Here is a 23,566-nt window from a genome sequence, read left to right as displayed (position 1 = left end):
CCCAGTAAAACAAAACTATAGATATGTCACACTTAGTAAACTAAACTATGGGGCACTTAACATTATAGACACGTCTTTTCCCTTTCCTCCCCAAACTGTACTTCTCAGGACCCAGCTCCCTAATCCATTCTTCCATTCCTATCAGCCACTTGCCTTCTAATTGTACTTTGCAACCACAGGCAATGTCCTTTCAACTCTTCCCCACCCACTGATCAGAAATCCAAAAAGACTTCCCTGATGAAGAATTCACCTGCACTTGTCCCAGTCTTTAGTGCAATGGTTGTTCACTATGAGGTCTCCACTGCACTGGAAAATCGAATACAGATTGGATGACTGCTTTGAAGAGCACTTACATTCACTCCACAGAGGTGATCCCGAGCTTCCCATTGTCGGCCACTTTAATTCCCTCTCCATTCTGACCTACAGGTCTCTCAACTCCTCCAGCATTACGAGGCCCAGTGCAAGCTGGAAGAATACCACAACATCTATCTGGGCACATGGCAGCCTTCTGCGTTCATTAATGAATTCTACAACTTCAGGTTGCGTAACTCCTGTCAATACTATTAATCATAAAATTATGGTATTAGCTCAGCTTTGAGGAATTTGAGGATGCACCCAGCCAGATTTGTTGGGTATGACTTTTTGCTCTGCATTTCAAAACCCTTACATGTTTTGTCTATGCTCTCAGTCTGCAATGGCTTCTTTTCACCTACTGACTAAATGGCCCTATTTTCAGCTTAACCTTAACAATGATTTTTACTCAAACAGAAACATTCTCCTTCTCCCATTCAACCAGCATCCTAATGAGCTTATTTTTTCTCATTTCCAGTACTCACGAAGGCTCTTTGACCTGAAATGTTAGCCCCGTTTATCTTCCCACCTGCTGAATATTTCAGCATTTGCTGTTATTAATATTAGATTCCCAGCAGCTGCAAATTTTTCTTTGATCTTTAGCTATGTTCCTATTGAATGATGAAGGTATAACCTACCCGCTTGTATTCGATATTTTCTTCTGATTGTTTGGCATCAGAAACGGACATTGGTGTCATTAGGTATTCGTCTTTTAGATAACCTCATCCTTAGGATCAAACCTGACCTTGCCTCTTTCTATTTCTTTTTAAACCCTTTTTACAGAAGCCTAGTAATTCCTCATTATCTACTCATACCAATGACTCATGGCCATCATTTACCGTGTGGGGAATGGGAATCACCAGACTTCATTCTAACAACCTTATTTCCAGGCACTGGAGTTCAATTTGCTGTTAATCTAATATTCCAATATTTGATTTAAATCAAAGACAAATGTCACAATGAATCATTAAATATTTTCCTTCAATAATTAATAAAATATTACAGCACATGCACTGCTCACAAAAACCTAACTTACCTTTATTTATTGCAACATTTAATAATAATCCTCCCTGCTAATAATAATCCTTCTGCTAATAAACACTTAACAGAAATCATGGACTGAAATTGTCATTTCTTTTCCCAACCCCATTTGTGCTCCTTAATCATGAGATTTGATGCTAACCAAAATGCGACATTCAGTGGCATATTTAAATTCATTCAAAGTCTACACAAAGTGAGGCCGGATCTTATTATTCATGCAGTACCAGGAAGGGGAGGGGGAAGGGATCGCAGGGGGCTTGTGTTCCTAGAAAACAGTCTGTGTCAGTCGTGCTTTTACATAACATGAAGTTGCATCAATTGAGCATGTGTCAAGAAAAGCAAGTTGAGAAAATGTTTTTTTTTATTTCCCACCCGCCACACATATAAATTCCATGAGGTCCTTTCTTTCTGTGTCTCAAATTTCTGGATAGTGATATATGATTTCTCTAAGTGCGACTTTCTGCAACTGAAATACTGTGGAATTGTGGAAAATATGAAAAGAAGCTAACATGAAACTACTATAGTTGTACTATTTTAAAGGGGCTTTCAATTACTAGCAGGCTGCAGAACTCAGCTAAAAGTGGACTCAAAATGTTGAACAGCCCTGAAGACCATTGCTCAGTATCTTTGATGAGAGCCTTTTGGTAACTGTTGCTTGAGAGCTTAGTACTGATCACATTGAGCCTCCAGCCCACTTGGAAGTTAAAGGGATAGCAAAATCAAGAATTCTCTCAAAGAGGAGGCCAAATGAGATATGTATTCCCAGGAGATTTCTGGGAGCAATGCTCGAGGAGCAAAAAACTTCCAGGAAAAGGTACTGTGATTTGTCACCTTCTCCAGGGTGAGTCCAGCCATAGCCTAATTGATAAATTCAGTTCCCAAATTTGCAGCACACTACATAGCACAGTTCATTACAGACCTTACTCAAGGAAATCGGATTTCATTTCCTATATCTCCGATACAGAGCAGTTGCATTCAGTTTGTCCTCCTGAAGGTTCAGAGAATGAAAGCTTCCACCCATGTGCTGCACACTAATGTCTTGTGAACTCAGAACACTTCAGCAAAACAAAAGACTATTCTGTTCTGAATATTCAGAATGAGCCAAATGGCCAAACATACTGCACTGTTAAAGACAGCAAGCCATCTGCCTTGCACTCCAAGTCCCCTGCCACACCCTGCATATTTCAACTGTAACTGACAGCCACCCTTGGACCAAGGCCAATTCTTTCCTCACTTCAATCTAGGTTCTTGCCATTCTGGAATCTGCAAGTAAAACTATTTCCACAAGGCCATTAAGGTGTTTGGTGGAGTGTGCCTGAGAGGCATAGTCCACAGGTGTAGCCCCATGCTGTCCTTTCTGAAGAACAGGAGGAGGACAACAGTGTCCAATGAATGGATGCCTTGAATAGATAAGCTTTTAGGGAATGCATTAAAGTTCTGATACTTAAAGGAGAATCCCATTGCATTGGCTCAGGGCACAAACACAACAGTATAATAATAATCAAGCAGTGTTAATAATACAGCAGCATTATGACATGGGAGAAACAGGTGGTGAAGCCATCAGCCACCCCAAGACCTGGTAATAATCCAAGTAGCATGGAAGTCCTACTACTTCCCTTATGTATAAAGTATACATACTTCGATAATAATGAACTTTGATATCTTTAATAGCAGTACCAATGTCAATTATCCCCACAGCAAAATCCTAGGAATTACTAATGTTCAGAAACAACTTTGGCTCTTTGACTGCAGAGAGAGAGTCAATTCTTCCAACTACAAGGCAGGATGCAAATTCTACAGCTCCACAGACGCTGAAGGATAGTTCCTCGTCACTGGGCTCTGCAAGTACAGCTCCACCTCATTCAGAGTAATAGAACCTGCTGGACCCTCACTCCCACTAAACAAGCTGAGCTTTCGCTGCAGTCTTCACTGATGAGGGTCACTGAAAACAATTTAAAAAAAAGCCTTGACTACAGTTTCAAAAGACAAAGGCACTTGTTACTTGGATGAGCTAACTTCTGCGAAGTGAATTCCAAGATGTGCATTGACATCATTTGGAAATATAATTTCACCTTCACTACCTAAGGCTGCAATTAGAAATAGACTGTTGCAATATTCAGTCTGCCAAGTTAAGAGGCAACTAACAAACGATGACATTAATGTGGCAATACTACAACATCAGGTTTATACAGTGCTGGCATCTGTTAAATGGAATTTGTCAGAAGTTATGATGGTATTTGTCCTCTGGGATGTCAATTGCATGCCTGCAGTTGATACTTACATAGCTTGCACATGCACTCGCACCAGATAAGATCTTATTTCTGGACTCCTGTCAAATTTATACCTTGCACCTTGATTCATAGGTTAATATTTTTTATTGCTAAAACAATCAATAGATTACTCAACAAAGGGCCATATTTGTCTTAATCACTTCATCGTTAACAAGCAATAAAAATTAAGCATGAAGCACCAACACAGTATGGGAGTCAGTCTATTTAATTTAGGCAGCAAGTTTTCAATACAAGACTGGCTGTTGCCCAGTGTCTACGGCACTAGCCTGCTTTGCAACTGTAAACAATGTTTTATCCAGAACAGAACACAGTCTGCCCTGATTCATCACGCAGTTTCCTGAAAGAGAACAGCAGTTTCAGCAATGCTCCTTCAACTGTATTGGTGGGAGTCTACAAAATAATTTGGAGGAGCAAGTCTGGGCTCCTGAGTTAGAGTACTTTAGTGTTCCTTTGCGTAAGTGTGGCATAACATCTAAAGTAAATCATCCAGGTCCAGCAAAGCAACACACTGGACTAGCAGATGGTGAAGAAACATACCAGTTACAACAAAATGGATCCATTATTAAGTTATTTGTCTCCTCATGGTAAAGTTCCAGCAACACAAGTAAATAAGCTCTCAGACAGGTTCTCATAGCAGTCCAAGTGCTTGGGCAGTCCCATGCAAATGAAATGCTCTCTGATTCACTCCAAAACTCATGGTTTAGCATTCCCGACACAGCTGTGGCTTACAGCTCCTGTAACTTTTTCCCAGAAAGCTGGCAGCAGCAGTATTAAGGAGTAATTTATGTCAAACTCATTGAGGATTGTAACTCTGTTAATCCCAAGTCTGAAAATCCACCGACTCCCCTTTGTCCATCTGCCTGTTATTTCCTCAAACAATTCCAACAGATTAGTCAGGTAAGATTTCCCCTTAAGGAAACCATGCTGACTTTGGCCTGCTTTATCCAGGTACCCCAAAACATTATCTATAAACATGGGCTGCTACATTTTCCCAATAACTGATATCAGGCACTGGCCTATGATTTTCTTTCTTCTGCCTCCCTCCCTTCTTAAAAGGAGCAGAGTGACATTTCCAATTTTCCCGTCCTTCGAAACCATTCCAGGATCTAGTGATTCTTGAAAGATCATTACTAATGCCTCCACAGTCTCTTCAGGTACCTCCTTCAGAATCCTAGGGTGCAGTCCATCTGGTCCAGATAATTTGGCTATCTTCAGACCTTTAAGCTTCCTAAGGACCTTCTCCTGAGTAGTAGCAACTATACTCACTTGTGCTCCGACACTTTTGAATTTCTGGCATACTGCTAGTGTCATCCAGAATGAAGATTGATGCCAAATGTTTACAACATTCATTTGCCATTCCTTTGTCTCCTATTAGTACCTCTTTACTAGAGGAGGTGTAAGGAGCTCCTTCCCTCCACTAGCCTGCAGGTCACCATTGGGCAGGGTGTAGCACCTGCTTAACCACCTGCATATCACAAGCCCTGGTTATGCCACCACGGACACCAGGTAGATAATCTCTTTAAGAGCACTGATAATGACTGAGGTCACCCATCCTGTAAAGATACTGCCCAGAAGACGACAATGACAAACCACTTCTGCAGAAAAATTTGCCAAGAACAATCATGGTCAGGGATAAGACCACGTCAAACATTACAGCACATGATGATGATGAAGACGATGACTACCTCTCCAGTAGTCCAATATCCATTCTCACTTCTCTTTTACCCTTTATATATAGTATCTGAAAAAAACATTTGTTTTCCTCTTTGGCTAGCTCAGTTTCATATTTCATCTTTTCTCACCTTGTGTTCTTTTAAGGTTGTTTTCTGTTGGTTTTCAAAAGTTTCTCATCATAAGACTGTAAGATGTAGGAGCAGAAGTAGGCCATTCAGCCCATCAAGTCTGCTCCACCATCCAATCATGGGCCGATCCAATTCTTCCAGTCATCCCCACTCCTCTGCCTTCTCCCCATACTCTTTATTGCCCTGGCTAAGCAAGAACCTATCTACTTCTGCCTTAAATGCACCCAATGACTTGGCCTCCACAGCCACTCATGGCAACACATTCCACAGATTTACCACCCTCTGACTGAAGTAATTTCTCCACATCTCTGCTCTAAAAGCAAATCCTTCAATCCTGAAGTTGTGCGCTCTTGTCCTAGACTCCCCTACCATGGGAAATAACTGCCATATCTAATCTGTTCAGGCCTTTTAACATTCGGAATGTTTCTATGAGATCCCCCCTCATTCTCCTGAACTCCAGAGAATACAACCCAAGAGCTGTCAGGCGTTCCTCATACAGTAACCCTTTCATTCCTGGAATCATTCTCATGAATCTTCTCTGAACCCTCTCCAATGTCAGAATATCCTTTCAAAAATAAGGAGCCCAAAACTGCACACAATACTCCAAGTGTGATCTCACGAGTGCCTTACAGAGCCTCAACATCACATCCCTGCTCTTACATTCTATACTTCTAGAAATGAATGCCAACATTGCAATTGCCTTCTTCTCCACCGACTCAACCTGGAGATTAACCTTTAGGGTATCCTGCACAAGCACTCCCAAGTCCCTTTCCATCTCTGCATTTTGAATCCTCTCCTCATCTAAATAATAGTCTGCCAGTTTATTTCTTCCACCAAAGTGCATGACCATACACTTTCCAACATTGTATTTCATTCCACTTCTTTGCCTATTCCCCTAAACTATCTAAGTCTCTCTGCAGGCTCTCTGTTTCCTCAACACTACCCACTCCTCCACCTATCTTTGTATCATCGGCAAATTTAGTCACAAATCCATTAACCCTATAGTTCAAACCATTGACATACATCATAAAAAGCAGTGGTCCCAACACCGACCCCTGTGGAACTTTACTGGTAACCTGCAGCCAGCCAGAATAGGATCCCTTTATTCCCACTCTCTGTTTTCTGCCGATCAGCCTATGCTCCACCCACACTAGTAACATCTCTGTAATTCCATGGGCTCTTATCTTGCTAAGCAGCCTCATGTGCGGTACCTTGTCAAAGGCCTTCTGAAAATCTGAGTACACCACGTCTATTGCATCTCCTTTGTCTACCCTGTTTGTAATTTCCTCAAAGAATTGCAGTAGGTTAGTCAGGCAGGATTTTCCTTTCAGGAAACCATGCTGGCTTTAGCCTACCTTGTCACGTGCCTCCAGGTACTCTATAATCTCATCCCTCGCAACCAATTCCAACAACTTCCCAACCACTGATGCCAGGCTAACGTGTCTATAGTTTCCTTTCTGCTGCCTCCCACCCTTCTTAAATAGCGGAGTAACATTTGCAATTTTCCTGTCCTTTTTGTGCAGGTCATACCTCCCCCAGAAGAGGCCCCAGTGATCCAGGAACCCGAAGCCCTGCCCCCTACACCAGTCTCTCAGCCACGCATTAATATGCCTGATCATGTTAATCTTGCGTTCATTAGCACACGGCACAGGCAGCAATCCTGAGATTACTACCCTGGACGTTCTGCTTTTCAGCTTCCTTCCCACCTCTCTGAATTCTCTCTTGTGTGGGAGAAAACATCAGCTGGAGTTGGTCTCATAATTGGCTCCAATTGCAGTCATTTGTAGAAGAATCATCAACAATATCTCCATTCAAAAAAGTCAAAATTTAATCAATGCAAAATGCCAATCCAATCATCAAAACAATTCCATTAAGGAAATTTAGTTTGAAATAGCGATAACTACTTTACAAGTGATGAACTTAATTTGAAAGGATATGTTTTGATGGCATCAGAATTCCAAAAGTGGTTGATAATAGCACACTTAGTGCTGTATTTAATTATTGATTTCTCAGTTCATTGCTAAGAGTACTCAGTTAACACTGGAGAAAAGTGCAAGGATAATAGGATAGCCCACAAACAGAAAACAATGCTTAATATGGAACAGAAAACGTTTTTATACTCAATCTAAAACTGAATTACTACTGAGCCTTGCTGCAACAGGTCTAATTTGATAACAGATGAAAATTGTCCAAGACATTGTATGTTCCACTTTTGGGAGAGAAGTGGTGATCTACTAGCTCACCTCGTCATTTACTTCTCATTCACAGGATCCTTACATGAGGAATTTCTACAGAGATCAGGTAAGGCATTTGTCTATTCACAATTGAGTAGGCTATAATAACATCATATTCAATACCTTAATAATTTTTGGCAAGGTTATCCTTTCTTACCCGTATTAAATCTACTCCCGACTGCAGGCCAGCTGAACGCTCAAAATTTCCTTCAAGTCTCACATACCGATACCTGTACAGAAAGCGTTAAACTTATGTTAGGACATATTCCCCCTTAAAAACACACTGATTCAAAATGTACCGACCTCAGGGAGCATTGTGGTGAGGGTGGTTTTGCTGCTATTTCCGATTAATGAAGAGTGCATTTCCCTTCGAACCAGATGTGTAGAGTCAAAATTAAAATCAAGTATGCCTCAAGATCAAAAGTTAAATGCAAAATTAAGTTCTAATGAAATCATTTAAACCCTATCTCTGTGGAGAGTCCCTGCAGCTTCCCCTTGCAGCTCTGTGACACTGCCAATGGTTCAGGAAATGAGACCAACTTTTCAAAAACATCACCATGGACCTAGAGCAAGAAGCGACTCAATTTGAATTTAGTTCGTGTCGGGCCTGTTACTATAAAGAACTTCCATCACACAAGGAGTGGCTACGTGCTCCAAAGACAAACTGATAATGTTGAAAAATACTCTCACTTCATGACGGATGAGAATGCTTGGAATTAAAGCCACAGATGAATGAGTAGTTACAATAAAAGGTGGAGGCCTCAAAATGGTTAATGCAATAGCCAATGGAACATAAATACCTGTGGTCGAAATTAATTTTAAATCGCACAATGACATTGAGAATGAACCTCATTATAAGGAATGCTGGTGTCAATAGTGGTAATTCAGTTTCTCTTCTGTGTTGACAGAGGTCAAAAACTAATTTTGTTATATTAGTCATAAAAACTTAAATTCAAAAAGCATATCCATAAACTGAAGGATCATTTTGTACATCAAGTTAGATCCTTCTTGCCAATTCTGCTTCAGTTAGCAAAAAAATAAAATCTATGAATAAATATCTGTTAGAGGGTCAAGTAATTTTAACTCCTGATTTATTGAAATCAAAGGAGTTTTGGTTTGAGTCTAGTGCAACTTGGAACAGAATAGAAGGGACAAGTCCCCAATACACTGCTGTGGAATCTCAACAAGATTGGATGTTGCTATCAAACTCCTTGCGCTGTGGCAGCTGCTTAAGTTGTTATTGACTGTCAGCGAGATCCAGCCTTCAACACAATAAGTTGTAATGTTAATGAAGAACGAGAAACCTGGTCAACATGCTGTTTTTCAAAGCTCTTTCAACGTCCATGTCTGTGCTGCTGTAATCAGTGATGATGACATCGAAATATTCATCTCCAGTGACTGCATACAACTCCTCCATATCAAAGATAAATTGCTGTACCCATCGAGCTTGGTTTTTGACTGTAGGAAGAATATTGAAATGACCAGCAATGTACATACTTCTGTAGACAGGCACATTCACTTCTCCAATCCCCTTCTTATTCACTAACCATATAAGCTGTTGTGTACATATCAACAAAGGATCACTGAAAGATCACACATATTTTTCCTCAAGGGCAATATCTATTAGAAATATTAGGATTGATATTGTTCCATAAACAACCTTGTACCACAGATCTTTTTTGAATGGCTGATTCTGATTTTGGACAACACTGCACGACAGAGCTCTCGAAAATTTACTTCCATTATTACAATGGATTATGAGCTGGGGAAACCAGACACTGAATAATAAGTGTAGTGTCATTATACAGTTCTTGTATTACATTTCTACCTATTAAGTTAAAAGACATATCCAAACTGTCAACGAATCTTGTTTGGATGTGTAAATAATTTATGGGACTGATTGGGTATCCAGCTAAGTACAGTATATTGCAATTGATTAATACAAAATTAACAAGCTAAAACAACAGCACATAAGGAGTATGCATATGCAATATTAACCTCACCAAAAATGTTGGCATTTATTCTGGACGTGAAATAAATAATAGGACAAATCTCAACAAACTATGAAACACGAAATTATGAAGAATGCGGAGTTATAGCCATGCACAATGGCTTAGTGTTCCAGTATTCAGTGTTTAACTGAATTATTTATTTAATCAGGGCATTGAGTACAAAAGTTGGGAGGTCATGGTGCAGTTGTAAAGGATGCTGGCAAGGCTGCACTTGGAGGACTGTGTTCAGCTTTGGTCACTCTGCCTTAGAAACAATATTGTTAAACTGCAGAGTGCAGAAAAGATTTACAAGGATGCTGCCAGGACTGGAGATACTAAGTAAAACTAAGTCAGGATGTCAAAGGTTACAGAGGAAAAAGCAGGAGAATGGGGTTGAGTGGGATAATAAATCAGCCATGAAGGAATGTCAGAGCAGACTTGATGGGCTGAATGGCATAATCCTGCTTTATATCTTTTGGTCTTACGGTTACAGCGAGTGGTTGGAAAGGCTACAACTTTCTTCTTTTAGAGCATAAGAAACTGACAGGTAACGGTATGGAGGTGCATAAAATCCTGAGAGGCACAGACAGAGCGAATGCTCCCCCCAGAGTCTGAGAATCAAGAACTAGGAGGGTATAGATTTAAGGTTAGAGGGGAAAGGCTGAAAAAGTTGAGGGGCAACTTTTTACAAAAAGGGTATCTATGTGGAATTAGCTGCCAGACAAAGAGGTTGAGACAGACAGTAACAACTTCTAAAAGACAGTTGGACAGGTACATAGATTGGAAAGGTTTAAAAGGTTACGCAGCAAACACTGGCAATGGGACTAGCTCGGACGGGGCACCTTGATCGGGCATGCACCAGCTGGGCTGAAAGACTTAATTCCATGCTACTTAGAGTTAGCTCAGTTAATTCTTATTTAGCTGATAAAAGCTTATCCCCTCAAATATGACTTCTAGAACTTGCCAATTGCTTCTTAAAACAGCTGAAATGAACTGACTTTATTACTTACATCCTTCATATGCATGAGGAGTAAAAATCTTTACGTAATGTCTCTGTATAACTGCGCAATTGATAGTAATTTATAACAAATTGTACGTATTATAATAAATAGCTGTTCCACTAAACGTCCAGGTAAGGATGCAACTTTTACCTGGAACTATGAAGTGTACCATAGCATTGCGCTGCCAGCTGAATCCAATTGGGGTACATAAAAAAATCTTCTCTTGATTTTCTCTGAAATTTCGGCCTCCCTGCCGGTATACATTTTTCATCCTGCGTTCATCATCACTGTTCATGTGGTAGCTGTTCCCGTTGAGGTTATAAATGTACTCTGATAGTCGCACAACTGTTTTTTGATTCAGTAACAACTCAAGCTCTAGAAGGTATCGACTTCCACGCAGACTGTCGAGGCGCTTCTCAATGTTGACTATTTTATGAAGTGAATATATTCTGTTCCCAAATAAATAAATTGTTATTAGAACAAACACTGTAAACATGCTCTATTTGTTCTATTCGACTGTATACCCTAAAACACTATTAAATATTTAAACTGAAGGCTACTTTACATCTTACTGGGCAGGCAAAACAAACACTGGAGGTTAAAATGAGACTTGTACTTTTTTCCATCGTGCTGCTTGCAAATATTCAACACAAGAGACCAGCATATTGCATGGAACGTTTTTATAGGTGGTCTGGGCAGCCCATCTGATGATCTCCTTAATGAGTAACTGGAAACCTCACATTCAGATTAATCACTGATTATCTTTATTATTATACAATAGTGGATCTCTTTTCCGAGTTTACTTTGACTCATAGCAACACACCTGCAGTGATTCTAGGTTTACTGCTTCACAAAAGTACTCAGATCTACATCACATGATCCAGTCTATAGTCCGTAGAGACTGAATTAGTCAATCACAAACTTCACTAGATGGAACAAATACTTAGATCAAAATGAAGGCTCTGCTCTATGTCCAACTCAAGTACATTTTGCAACTGGTCAGAACTGAAGTATTATCCAATAATCCTTCCCAAACACAGTAGGACAACCTTGCCCTGTCACTGCTCTTGGTCAATGTTCAGTCCATCAACACTCATCCCAATTAGTGTTCCAATGACTATATTTCAATAGGCGCTTGAGGAGATTTGGTTTGTCAACTAAAACACTTGGAAACTTCTACAAATGTATTGCAGAGAGCCTTCTGACTGGCTGCTCACCATCTGCACAAGATCAAAGTAAGTTGCAGAACCTTGTAAAATTAGTCAGCTCCATCATGAATACTAGCCATAGTATCCAAGAATCAAGGAGCGGTGCCCTGGGAAGGTTTTGTCCCTCATTAAGGACCCCCATCACCCCAGGACATGTCCTCGTCAAGCTGTTCCCATTGAGAAGGAGGTATAGAAGCCTGAAGACACACACTCAGCAATTCAGAAACAGCTTCTTTCCCTCTGCCATCTGATTTCTAAATGGATTTTGAACCCATGAACACTACCTCACCATATTTTTATTTTTTATTTGCACTACTTATTTTAATTTAACTAATTTATATTTATACATACACATACACTTAATATAATTCAGATTGTTTTTCCCTCTATATTTATTCATCATGTATTGCATTGTACTGCTGCTATAAAGTTAACAAATTTCACAAAATATGCCGGTGATGCTAAACTTGATTCTGATTCATACACACTTGGGTTTGTAGCCTTTTACCCTGACAGTTTGAGTCCTCATTAAGATATCTGATGGAATTATTACTGAGGGCAACTAGAACAGTCCACACTGAGACCTGTGGGTGCAGCGCACGCTTGAGGGTTAACTGTTCCACCCTGGAATTTAATGATATTCTACAACAGTGTGCATAAGACCACACAATGACTGTCAGCATCCAAAAGCTACTGTTTTTGTTGGTAAGGGCCAAAATTAGCATGGTGCAGTGAGTGACATTATTAGATCGGGCAGTACGGTGGTGTGGTGCTTAGCACAACACTTTACAATAGGGGCGACCTGGGTTCAATACCAGTAAGAAGTTTGTACGTTCTCCCTGTGACTGCGTGGGCTTTCTTCCACAGTCCAAAGATGTACTGATCGGTTAGCTGATTGGTCATTGTAAATTGTCCCATGATTAGGCTAGGATTGAATCGTGGGTGGGGGGGGGGGTCGGGGTTGCTGAGGGCAAGGCTCAAAGAGCCCATTCCACGCTGCATCAATAAATTAAAAAGAAAATCTCCATAGGGCAGATAGCCAGAGCAACTTGAATGACACTTTTGGGGACTACATATAACTGTATGGCAAAGGTATTTCCATTTCCTAAGTGTTCATCCTGTCTACAGTCATACCCAGCCAATCATACAGTTAAACACCTAATATCTGACAGGCTACAGTGCAACCTATGTTTGACCCATCAGTGATTGATGTCCTCATCCCCCTTTGCATTCACTAGAAATAGAGGAACATCTCAAGCAGCTAAGAGGCAAAGAGACCTGGATACAGACTACACAGGTATGGTAGGGACAGCAACCATCTTGGATGGGTGGCTGTTCAGTAAACACAAGGAAGACCACTGACAAGGCGATAGTAGAAAGTGGATAAATGCACGATTCTAAGGACAGCAATTTCATGCTCCATAGAGGAGAAAGACTGCAGATGCTGGAAATCCAGAGTAACACACACAAAATGCTGGAGGAACTCAGCAGTCCAGGCAGCCTCTATGGAAAAGAGTAAACAGTTGACGTTTTAGGCTGAGACCCTTCATCAGGACTCTACAGAGTTGTTATTCTCAGAGCATCATTCTCTCAAGATGGACCACCCACAGTTGAAGGAGATATTGCTGAATTGCTGTAAATTCCCACAAACCTCTTTGACACGGGCACTTACAGACATAATGACAGCAGTCTGAACCAGTGTGGCAGCAAAATGAATTTGTATGGAAATAGCCTGAGTTTTCGGTGCAGTGCCCAGTTTTTGGTAGCTTCCATTTCTGTTCCTTGGTGATCTTAGGTGCCTTTCGTCAGACGCTAACATCAGACAGTGCGTAGGGTTGAGATGGTTTTGGCCCATGCTAGAGAAAAGGGCCAAGAAACTGGCCTGATTGTGATATTCTATGCTGAAAGTGAGGGAAAAACAACTCATAGAAATCCACAAGGTAAATCATCATCATGTCTAGAAGTGAAAAGTTGTAACTCACCCTTTATGTTTTTCATTTAGCTTCCTCATATACATTTTCACTACATCTACAGCCTCTTGCTCTTTCATCAGCAAATTTCCTGACACATTACACCGGAGATCAATCCAGTCAGACCTTAAGGAATGGAAGTCCATATTGTTGACAGAGAAGGTCTGATCCCAACTGACAGCTTTGTCAAACACTTGCTTATAAAAGCTCACATCATCTGGGAAATCTTCATCACCACCCTCCTCCTCCTCCTCTCCTTGTATTGATATATCCTGGTGACTCCATTTTCTATTTCTGTTTATAATGTCTTTAAAACTATCTTTGACTTTAACTTGTGAGTTTTGGATTACTGCATCATTTCCCTTTTCTCCATAATCGTATTCTTCCTCTGTCCATTTCTTATCAGCATTAGGGTTAAGTGATGTAACTTTTTCATACTGGCGTTTAAGTTTGATTGACTTTATGTCTTTTCTGGATTGAATATCCATACTGATTGAAGGTCCTGGATTCTGAGCACGATAATTCACTTTGCTATTTTGACCAAAGACAGATTTATCTGTAATAGAGATTTGTTTGCCAGCATCAAATGCTTCCTCTTTCAGCTTGGATGGTAACTGAAGTTCTCTCTGCTTTAAATAATCAATTCTCTTTTTACTGATAAATGCAGCAACATTTTTGTTCACTTTTTGTGTTGACAATGTAGGTGGCTGTTGGTCATAAATAGTTTTCTTTGCTTTTTGAATGACCGTTTCTTTTTGCTTCTCCATTAACCCATGAGCTTGTCTCTCCTGAAACTCAAGTTCATCAATATTCTGGTTAACACCTAGCTTCTCTCCCTGAGAAATCTGCGGGGCAGAAAGGCTGTTGCCTTCAGGCTTCTGTTTTTCAGAGGATTTTACAGTAGGCTCTACTAGTTTATCCTTCAATGAAGCATATTTCTGTTTTGAAAAACTTTGGAAAGTCCTGTTTGTTTTTTGATTTGGAGAGTGGATGCTCTGTATGTTTTCTTTAACTGAAGAAATATAATTTCTCTTGCGCTTCACTCCTTGCGGTGCCTGAACACCCTCAACTGTTCTATGGTCAACACCTGGATTATCTTCAAAGGTACCGTTAGTTGATTTATTTTCTATGACAAAGAACAGCTTCCTTTTCCTCTTAAAAGTATAATCATCGTAGTCATCTCCATAATCATTTACATCAGCAGCATTCACTCTGTTAGGGATGTGTTTGGCCTCTTGGACTCTATCTGCCTGTTCTTTTTGACTGCCAACTTCTTCAATATTCTTCTGATTTTGCTCCTGAAGTGCAGCTTTTGGATTCATTGGATGTAGGAACTGACCATCATCTTCATAGTATTCTTCCTCCTCTTCTTCAAAATTGTGCTCCAGTACTTCCTTTTCCTGCCTCTTCTGCTCTTTTGGGTTTCCTACATATATAAAAAAAATCAATACCATACAACTGCACAAGAAAATCTTTCATACGACAAGAACATTTTTACTCATTTTTGACTTTTTAATGTTTGCAAGTTATTAACTATGACAAGAACAATCATTTTTATTTATATTTATTCCAAAGGATGAATTTAGGGTAACATGACAAATTTCAGATATTTAATTACCCACATACAAAGAAGATTTGAAATAATCACTGAACTTTGCCTATTAAAATGAATCACAGTAGCACCCATCAGCATTTCAATCAGGATACTGAAATATACCTGTGATAGTTAAGAGGGATAGTGTAGATTTGTAGAACATTAATAAATCTATCTTCTTGCCATTAATATCCATTATAGTACCATTTAACTGTTTTTACCCTTTTAACCATTTTATTATCCTGTAATTATTTCAGTCTGGTAAAGTGCAAAGAATCAGATAACTCCAATGTCTTGTTAATGGAGATATTATGAAAGATTATGAAATATTTGTCCAATAAAGTTGCTGGAACTTAACATGGAAAATAAATATCTTCTTTCAATTGGTTCACATAATCAGCTGCCAGTTCATTCTGCATTTCACCAGTGACTAATTATTTGAAAGGATGGCTCCATAGACATTATCACCTTGGCAGAAATGGTATCAACAAGAAACAATTCTTCCTTGTCACAGAAACCTTTCTGCCTATCCATTCTGTATGAATACTTCATATATTCAGTTTCACCTCACCTCCATTGTCACTGTTGTCTCTTGGAGGAGCTGCAATTTCTTTCAAGAGAACAATGCTAAGACCAAAAGTATAGTTTTGTGTCCTTACTAAAAACTCTGGGCTCACCAGTGGCATGCAAAAGTTTGGGCACCCCTGGTCAAAATTTCTGTTACTGTGAATAGTTAAGTGAGTAGAAGATGAACTGAAAGTCATAAAGTTAAAGATGAAACATTCTTTTCAACGTTTTAAATCAAGATTGGTGTATTATTTTTGTTTTGTACAACTTTAGAGTGAAAAAAAGGAAAGGAGTACCATGCAAAAGTTTGGGTATCCCAAGAGATTTGAGCTCTCAGATAACTCTTACCAAGGTCTCAGACTTTAATTAGCTTGTTAGGGCTAATGGCTTGTTCACAGTCATCATTAGGAAAGGCCAGGTGATGCAAATTTCAAAGCTTTATAAATACTGACTCCTCAAATCTTGTAACAATCAGCAGCCATGGGCTCCTCCAAGCAGCTGCCTAGCACTCTGAAAATTAAAATAAATGATGCCCACAAAGCAGGAGAAGGCTATAAGAAGATAGCAAAGCGTTTTCAGGTAGCCATTTTCTCAGTTCGTAATGTAACTAAGAAATGGCAGTTAACAGGAACAGTGGAGATCAAGTTGAGGTCTGGAAGACCAAGAAAACTTTCTGAAAGAACTGCTTGTAGGATTGCTACAAAAGGCAAATCAAAACCCCTATTTGACTGCAAAAGACCTTCAGGAAGATTTAGCAGACTCTGGAGTGGTGGTGCAACCTTCATGGAAGAGTCATCAGAAGAAAACCTTTCCTGCATCCTCACCACAAAATTCAGCATCAGAAGTTTGCAAAGGAACTTCTAAACAAGCCTGATGCATTTTGAAAACAAGTCCTGTGGACTGATGAAGTTAAAGTAGAACTTTTTGGCCGCAATGAGCAAAGGTATGTTTGGAGAAAAAAGGGTGCAGAATTTCATGAAAAGAACACCTCTCCAACTGTTAAGCACAGGGGTTGATTGATCATGCTTTGGGCTTGTGTTGCAGCCAGTGGCATGGGGAACATTTCACTGGTAGAGGGAAGAATGAATTCAATTAAATACCAGCAAATCCTGGAAGCAAACATCACACTGTCTGTAAAAAAAAGATGAAAAGAGGATGACTTCTACAACAGGATAATGATCCTAAACACACCTCAAAATCCACAATGGACTACCTCAAGAGGCACAAGCTAAAGGTTTTGCCATGGCCCTCACAGTCCCCCGACCTAAACATCACTGAAAATCTGTGGATAGACCTCAAAAGAGCAGTGCACACAAGACAGCCCAAGAATCTCACAGAACTAGAAGCCTTTTGCAAAGAAGAATGGGTGAAAATCCCCCAAACAAGAATTGAAAGACACTTAGCTGGCTACAGAAAACATTTACAAGCTGTGATACTTGCCAAAGGAGGTGTTACTAAGTACTGACCATGCAGGGTGCCCAATCCTTTGATTCGGACCCTTTTCCTTTTTTATTATTTTTAAACTGTAAAAAATGAAAAAAGAAATCTTGCTTCAGATATTAAAAGAAATGTGTCATTTTAACTTTATGGCTTTTGGAAATCAGGTCATCTTTTATTCGCTTAGCTATTCACAGTAACAGAAATTTTGACCAGAGGTGCCCAAACCTTTGCATGCCACTGTAGACTTCTGGCCCTGGACCACCTCTATCAAATTGAATGACAGATTTTATTTCCTTACCAACACCAAATTCCATCCTTTCCCTGTCTTGCTAAATGCCACATCAATCTACAGTATATTACCTCCAAATTTGATTATTCTGATGGTTGCTTGGAAGGTTTGAAGCATACTTGATTCCAAGTTTTAAGTCACCCTCCCTGGATCTGTGTTAATTTTCGTCTGCATCACTGCTAGAAATCCCTATATAAAATTGTTTTTGATGTTGTATTCCAATTTAGTAATTGTTTCTCACAAGTATCCGGCTGCTACAGTAAAGAGTGCACGATTTCTAACCAAGGTTTCAAAACCTAAAATACTTACGAAACAAACTCATGCAATCGCATAGTATTTTTTTGTTTTGCTATCCAATTTTAAAATATTATTTTAAAAGTATTTTACTGCTGCAATACTTTTATGTAATTTTTTTCTTACTGATTCCCCCCCCGCCAAAAAAAAACACTACCCAGTGATAATGTTAAACAAAATTTCAATAACAATTTATTGTACAGAGTCATGAATCTAAGATGTATTGGTTACCATCACCGGCTCCCATCCAAAGAGAATTTCTGAGCTTTTCCATATTTGGTTTTTGTGGTGGCATATCCATTTTCATGTATCTGTAGAATCCAAATCTGTGGGATAGATACAACATGGTTTAAGTAAGGTTAGTGACATCTTAGTAAGTTCTTTATAATAGCAAATATGTAAGAAATTGGGCATATTTTCCAATTATTAAATTACTAAATAATTACTAAAACTACTAATGTAGTTTGGTATTTCATTCATAACTCCAATTACTTCTAATGGAATTTCCTCATTTATTTTGCACTTTTCTCTGTATATGTGTGATCATTCCTGTCATCTGATTCAAATTTCAAAGATCAAATTCCAATAGGATTTGCAGGTAATTTCTGAGGAGGACTTGGAATATATTTCTCCCAACACCTTAAGGTAAAATGCTAAAGGAATCATACATTAATTCTGAACTCTGAATCCAACTTCTGGTCAGGAAAAAAAAACAAGCATTCAGAATATGCACATGAAAGCCAAATTCCTAAATTAATTTTCATCAAAATAATTCTCATTTTTAGTTTCATTACATTTAGTTTTTAATTTCTGGCATTACCTTCCTAACATTTCATGTTTCATGGTCTCACCTTTCCAAGTAATAGATATTTTCAAAATAAAAGCATTTGTTTTCTGATTCCATGTGTGTTAGCCTCGTGTAATCATTGGGGTAGACATAAGTCAGATGAACCTACAATTTAAAAATTTGAAAATATTATAACATATAATGTCTAGCAGATAAACAAAGCAGGGTGACCCAATTTGACTTTATCAACGTTCCATGTGAATTCTCTCCCAACCTGCTTGAGCAAACCCTATTCCGCTTCTACAAATATTTGTCTAGCATTCCCTTAAATATATCTACAATAACTCCATGATATGAAATTATGCAGTCTTACCATTTTCTATGTTATGAAACTGATCCCAAATTCTCTGAAGTAATTATTGACAATTATTGTTTTCAATATCAAACTGTACTAATGAATCATTCCACTTAATACCAATCTCTAAAACAGGAATTATACAGCAATGATTCCTGCTTAAGGCAATACAAGCTACATTCATTATTAAATGACCAATTAAAAGGGAAATTAAAGGTAAGTGCAATCTTAACAACAAGCTGGCAATCTGATGGAAAGGATCACCCAAAATCAAAAATCAAAGGATTTCTACAAGGCAGGTAAATTCAATCTACAAGAATAATAACCATATTAAGTTCTCTCTTTTGTATCATTGTTCTTTCAACGTGTGTGGTCATTTAACTACTGAAGGCGATAACTACTCCTATAACATACTGAAGGCGATAACTACTCCTATAACAATCTTTCGTTTCCAGACGTCAGAAAATCTGCAGATGCTGGAAATCCAAAGCAACACACACGAACTGCTGGACTTCTCTCCTAAAATGCGAAGAGAGGACTGCCGGACAGTATATACCATGAGGATCAAGGTCTCCCAGCAGCAGGGAGGGAAAAAATGGATGAGTCTTTACAGGATTTCTCATAACACTACAAGTATATAAACCCTCACCATCTTGACTTATATACACCTGTACATGTAAACCAGCTCCATAAATATTATTAAGTGCAACCAGTCTTGGGAAAAGAATACTTACATGTAACCTCACCAGAGTAATTGGATGCCAATCTCTTAAGAGCAAATGCTGCCAGTGTTAACAAGGGAAGCTACTTAAGACATTTGCTTTGAAAATTGACAAGCAATTACTTCTATTCATACTTGTGCCATGATACTCTATTAACCAATGTTACATCCCCTGATACTTCACACTGAAACCAGTCACTGAATGTCAGAAATCCTGATCTTGTACCTTTGCAGCTCTGCAGGTGAAGAACATAAATAAATATACATATCCGTACTGTGGGGGTATAGTTAATATAATGAATACTTTCATGTATTTTATGACATGGATAGAATTGATTTATGGATGCTTGTAAAACTAGAACCTTTTTTGTAACCCAGGGATTCAGCACAACCTAAAATGAGTAGTAAGCTGCAGAAAAATTGAAGAAAGAAAGGTTGAGAAGAAGGACAAAATAAAGTACTTTGAGTGAGATGACCAAAGAGTGTGCCGAATGGAATGACGGAATGGAATTTATGTTGGGTCCTGATGAAAATAGCATCAATTCTTCTCAAGGCAAACTGAAGGAAATTTGATCTCATCTGGGAATGATGATGAAATTACTTGCTGAAACAGGCACAGAATAACAAAGTCCTGGATAGATCAATTATGGATCAAATAACGTCCTTTAGTTTTGTTTCAGAATTATGTCATAAGAGGTAGATGCAGGAAATCTGAAATTAAACTAAACACTCAGCAGATCAGGCAGCAAATGTACAAAGTTGGGTTGGAATCTTCAGGTCATTTTTCTTCTCACAGATGCTGCCCGACACATTGAGAGCTTCTAGCATTTTCCGTTTAATTAAATGCAGAATACTATTCAAGCCTACGGCCATACTAGCCTGAAAACACCCGATCTCGTCAGAATACTACACAAAGTGGGTACGAGGTGGGAGTGAGCAACAAGTTGCAGCTTCAGTTGACTGTAATGAAGAAGAAAACAAAAATCCACAAGTTTGACCACGACAAATGTGAAGTGCAAAGACTTGCACCAACACTCCAATTTAATCTCTCAAATCCAGATTCTGAACGTGGGTTTGGCGGATTTATGGTTTGAAATAACATTTTAGATTTATCGCAGCAATAGTACTGTTGTTACATGGCTTCAATGGCTTGGGCTTGTTGTGATTTTAGGTGCTGTCTACCTGGGGTTTGCATGAATTCCATGTGACCAGGTGGGATTCCTCCACCAACCCAAGCTGTGATTTTTATTTAAATGACCATTGGACACTGGAATTGACAGGCAAGTGGGAGAAAACAAATTATAGAGATACAAGTGGGGTGATGGGGCTGATGGAAATGTTCTGAGAGCCAGCATAGATATGATGGGTAGACTGGTTCCTTTCTATATTGCAAGAATACATAAATGACTACAATATACATGGCTGCTGCCTTTTGGGACACCAGGCAGAAGCACAGTCAAGGATTGAGAAATGAGATTTCCTGAGGGTGGCTGAATGGCAGGTTAACAAGGAAGTAGGGCAAGAGTCGATTGCACAATATCACTGGGAGATGAGTTGTTTTGGGGAAGGTTGACAATCAGAAAAAGCATGCAAGCTTGGGAGAAGAGGCGCTGTCCCTACTGGGAAGTGTCTGAAGCATAGAGATCCCACACACTGCCTCTTATTAGATCCTTGGGTTGACCCATCCACTTAAAATGAATTGCATAATGCACCAAAAAAATTTGTATTAAGTGCTTCATTTTCCAAGCATATCAAATGATAGCCATTGCCTTTAAACATCGCGCCTTTCAGGAGGGAAATTTAAAAAAATATATATAATCGCAAGAAACAGTGCAATCATCTAAACCAACAAGCGATTTATTATAAACCCACACACTAAAAATATTAAGACTTGGAACAAAAGCATTTCCATGAGAGAATCTTGTTATATTGTGAGAATAAGGGTATGTTTACAATGACATTTTTTTTTAAATTTGCAGGTCCTGATAATATTCTTCATCTACTTCACCCTTACACCCGGGAATCATTTCATTTCTGCACCACATAAGGAAAAGCATCAAGCTACAAGTCATTTTCGCTGAAGATGCCCCAACAATTTTCTTTCTCTAAAGATGGCAGAGGAAGCAGTTATTACATAATTTTAACATAACTTTGATATTTATGCTTTTCACTGATAAAATGGAGTCAGAAAAGCAGCTGGCATCATGGATCCCATTTCAAAGAAAACAAGACACTTCACCAGTAATGTCAGTTACTTCCCCAAATTTAGAAATTGTCCATGTTATGTCAGGGTTAGGAGCAGATGGGTAGGCCGACAATGGAATTTCAATTCAGATTCCATTTCGGCAAAGTTTGCTAGAATTTAGACACTCTGAACAGTAGCTTGTGATGACAAATTTTTCTATGAAATTCTCTTGTTGGTTTTGTTTGTAGTTGAAATACAAACTATTTATCTTCAGCATGATGCCCTTTCTCAAAAAGAGATACAACAGTTTAGTTCATCTTTGGAAAAAGATATGCCTGCCTTAACAGACCCCGAAGAAGTGCCTCTCAAATGCTAGAGAATAACATTTAATTATCTGCTCTTTTAGATGACCATACTTCATCTCTGCCAAGATTCTTGACTACTTAATATATGTGGGATGAGTCTTTTAAAAGATGTCAAGAGGATTTTCCTCTTCTTGGCAAAGATACAGTCTGGATTAACCGAGTTCATAACACTAGTTGTTGCGGCTCGTGGCTACATAACCACATCACTCACAAAAACATTTGACCAGAGGAGTCATGCATTCCATGTCCAAACTGGTCTGGTCAACAGCCTGCCATGACAGCTACTTGGAGTTCAATGTTACTGCTATTACAGAATTTACACAGCAGGTAGCACATGAGTACAGGTGGCCCTCGTTTTACGAACATTCACTTTACGACAGCTCGCCGTTACGAAAAGACCTACATTAGTACCTGTTTTCGCTAACCAAAGAGGATTTTCGCTTTTACAAAAAAAAAGATGCCCGCTTGATATGTGTGTTTACCCCGAGAAAGACTATCATGACCATGAAGCCTTGTGTGGGCAGTTGTGTGCGTATGCAAGTACTTACCGATTTTTCCCTCCAAATCGATTTTGGCTCGCTGTCTTCCCCATTCTGATAAGTGAAACTACACCGTATATACAATATTTCTACTTTATATAGACTGTATATTTTCATATCATTCCTGATTTTACTATATGTTCGTGTTATTTTAGGTTTTAGGTGTTATTTGGTATGATTTGGTAGGTTATTTTGTGGGTCTGGGAATGCTCAAAAATTTTTCCCATATTGATTAATGGTAGTTGCTTCTTTGCTTTATGACATTTCGGCTTACAAAAGGTTTCATAGGAACGCCCTACCTTCAGATAGCGAGGGAAACCTGTACTCCAAATCTTTACCTTAACTCACCATGCACAAACTCGTCTGCCTTACTTTCCTTTCTCCACTGGGATTCCGATTTATTCTCAAGTAATTGATTTAAAAAAAAGGGGGGTGGTCTTTTAGGACTGCTATCCAACTCTTTTCAGCTTGTGAAGATGGACAAAAAAATTCCACCAAGTACCAAGTACAGGAAGAACATTCATCTCCCAAGACAGAAGGC

The 23,566-nt window shown here is 39.1% G+C and overlaps 1 protein-coding gene across 1 annotated transcript in view; it reads right to left on the bottom strand.

Annotated features, from left to right (window-relative positions):
- Positions 1 to 23,566, bottom strand: part of b4galnt3b (beta-1,4-N-acetyl-galactosaminyl transferase 3b) — a 181,646-nt gene that overhangs the window by 28,336 nt on the left and 129,744 nt on the right. Inside the window, exons 12-17 of the mRNA XM_059978156.1 lie at positions 18,925 to 19,025; positions 18,305 to 18,399; positions 13,902 to 15,315; positions 10,862 to 11,160; positions 9,024 to 9,177; positions 7,877 to 7,949 (exon numbers count right to left, since the gene is read on the bottom strand). Of these exons, the coding sequence (XP_059834139.1) occupies positions 7,877 to 7,949; positions 9,024 to 9,177; positions 10,862 to 11,160; positions 13,902 to 15,315; positions 18,305 to 18,399; positions 18,925 to 19,025 (2,136 nt within the window). The remainder of the gene's footprint in view (positions 1 to 7,876; positions 7,950 to 9,023; positions 9,178 to 10,861; positions 11,161 to 13,901; positions 15,316 to 18,304; positions 18,400 to 18,924; positions 19,026 to 23,566) is intronic.

The sequence above is a fragment of the Hypanus sabinus genome, chromosome 8 (assembly GCF_030144855.1).
Source record: "Hypanus sabinus isolate sHypSab1 chromosome 8, sHypSab1.hap1, whole genome shotgun sequence".
Taxonomy (NCBI): Eukaryota; Metazoa; Chordata; class Chondrichthyes; order Myliobatiformes; family Dasyatidae; genus Hypanus; species Hypanus sabinus.
This window is presented reverse-complemented; position numbering and strand designations above follow the sequence as displayed.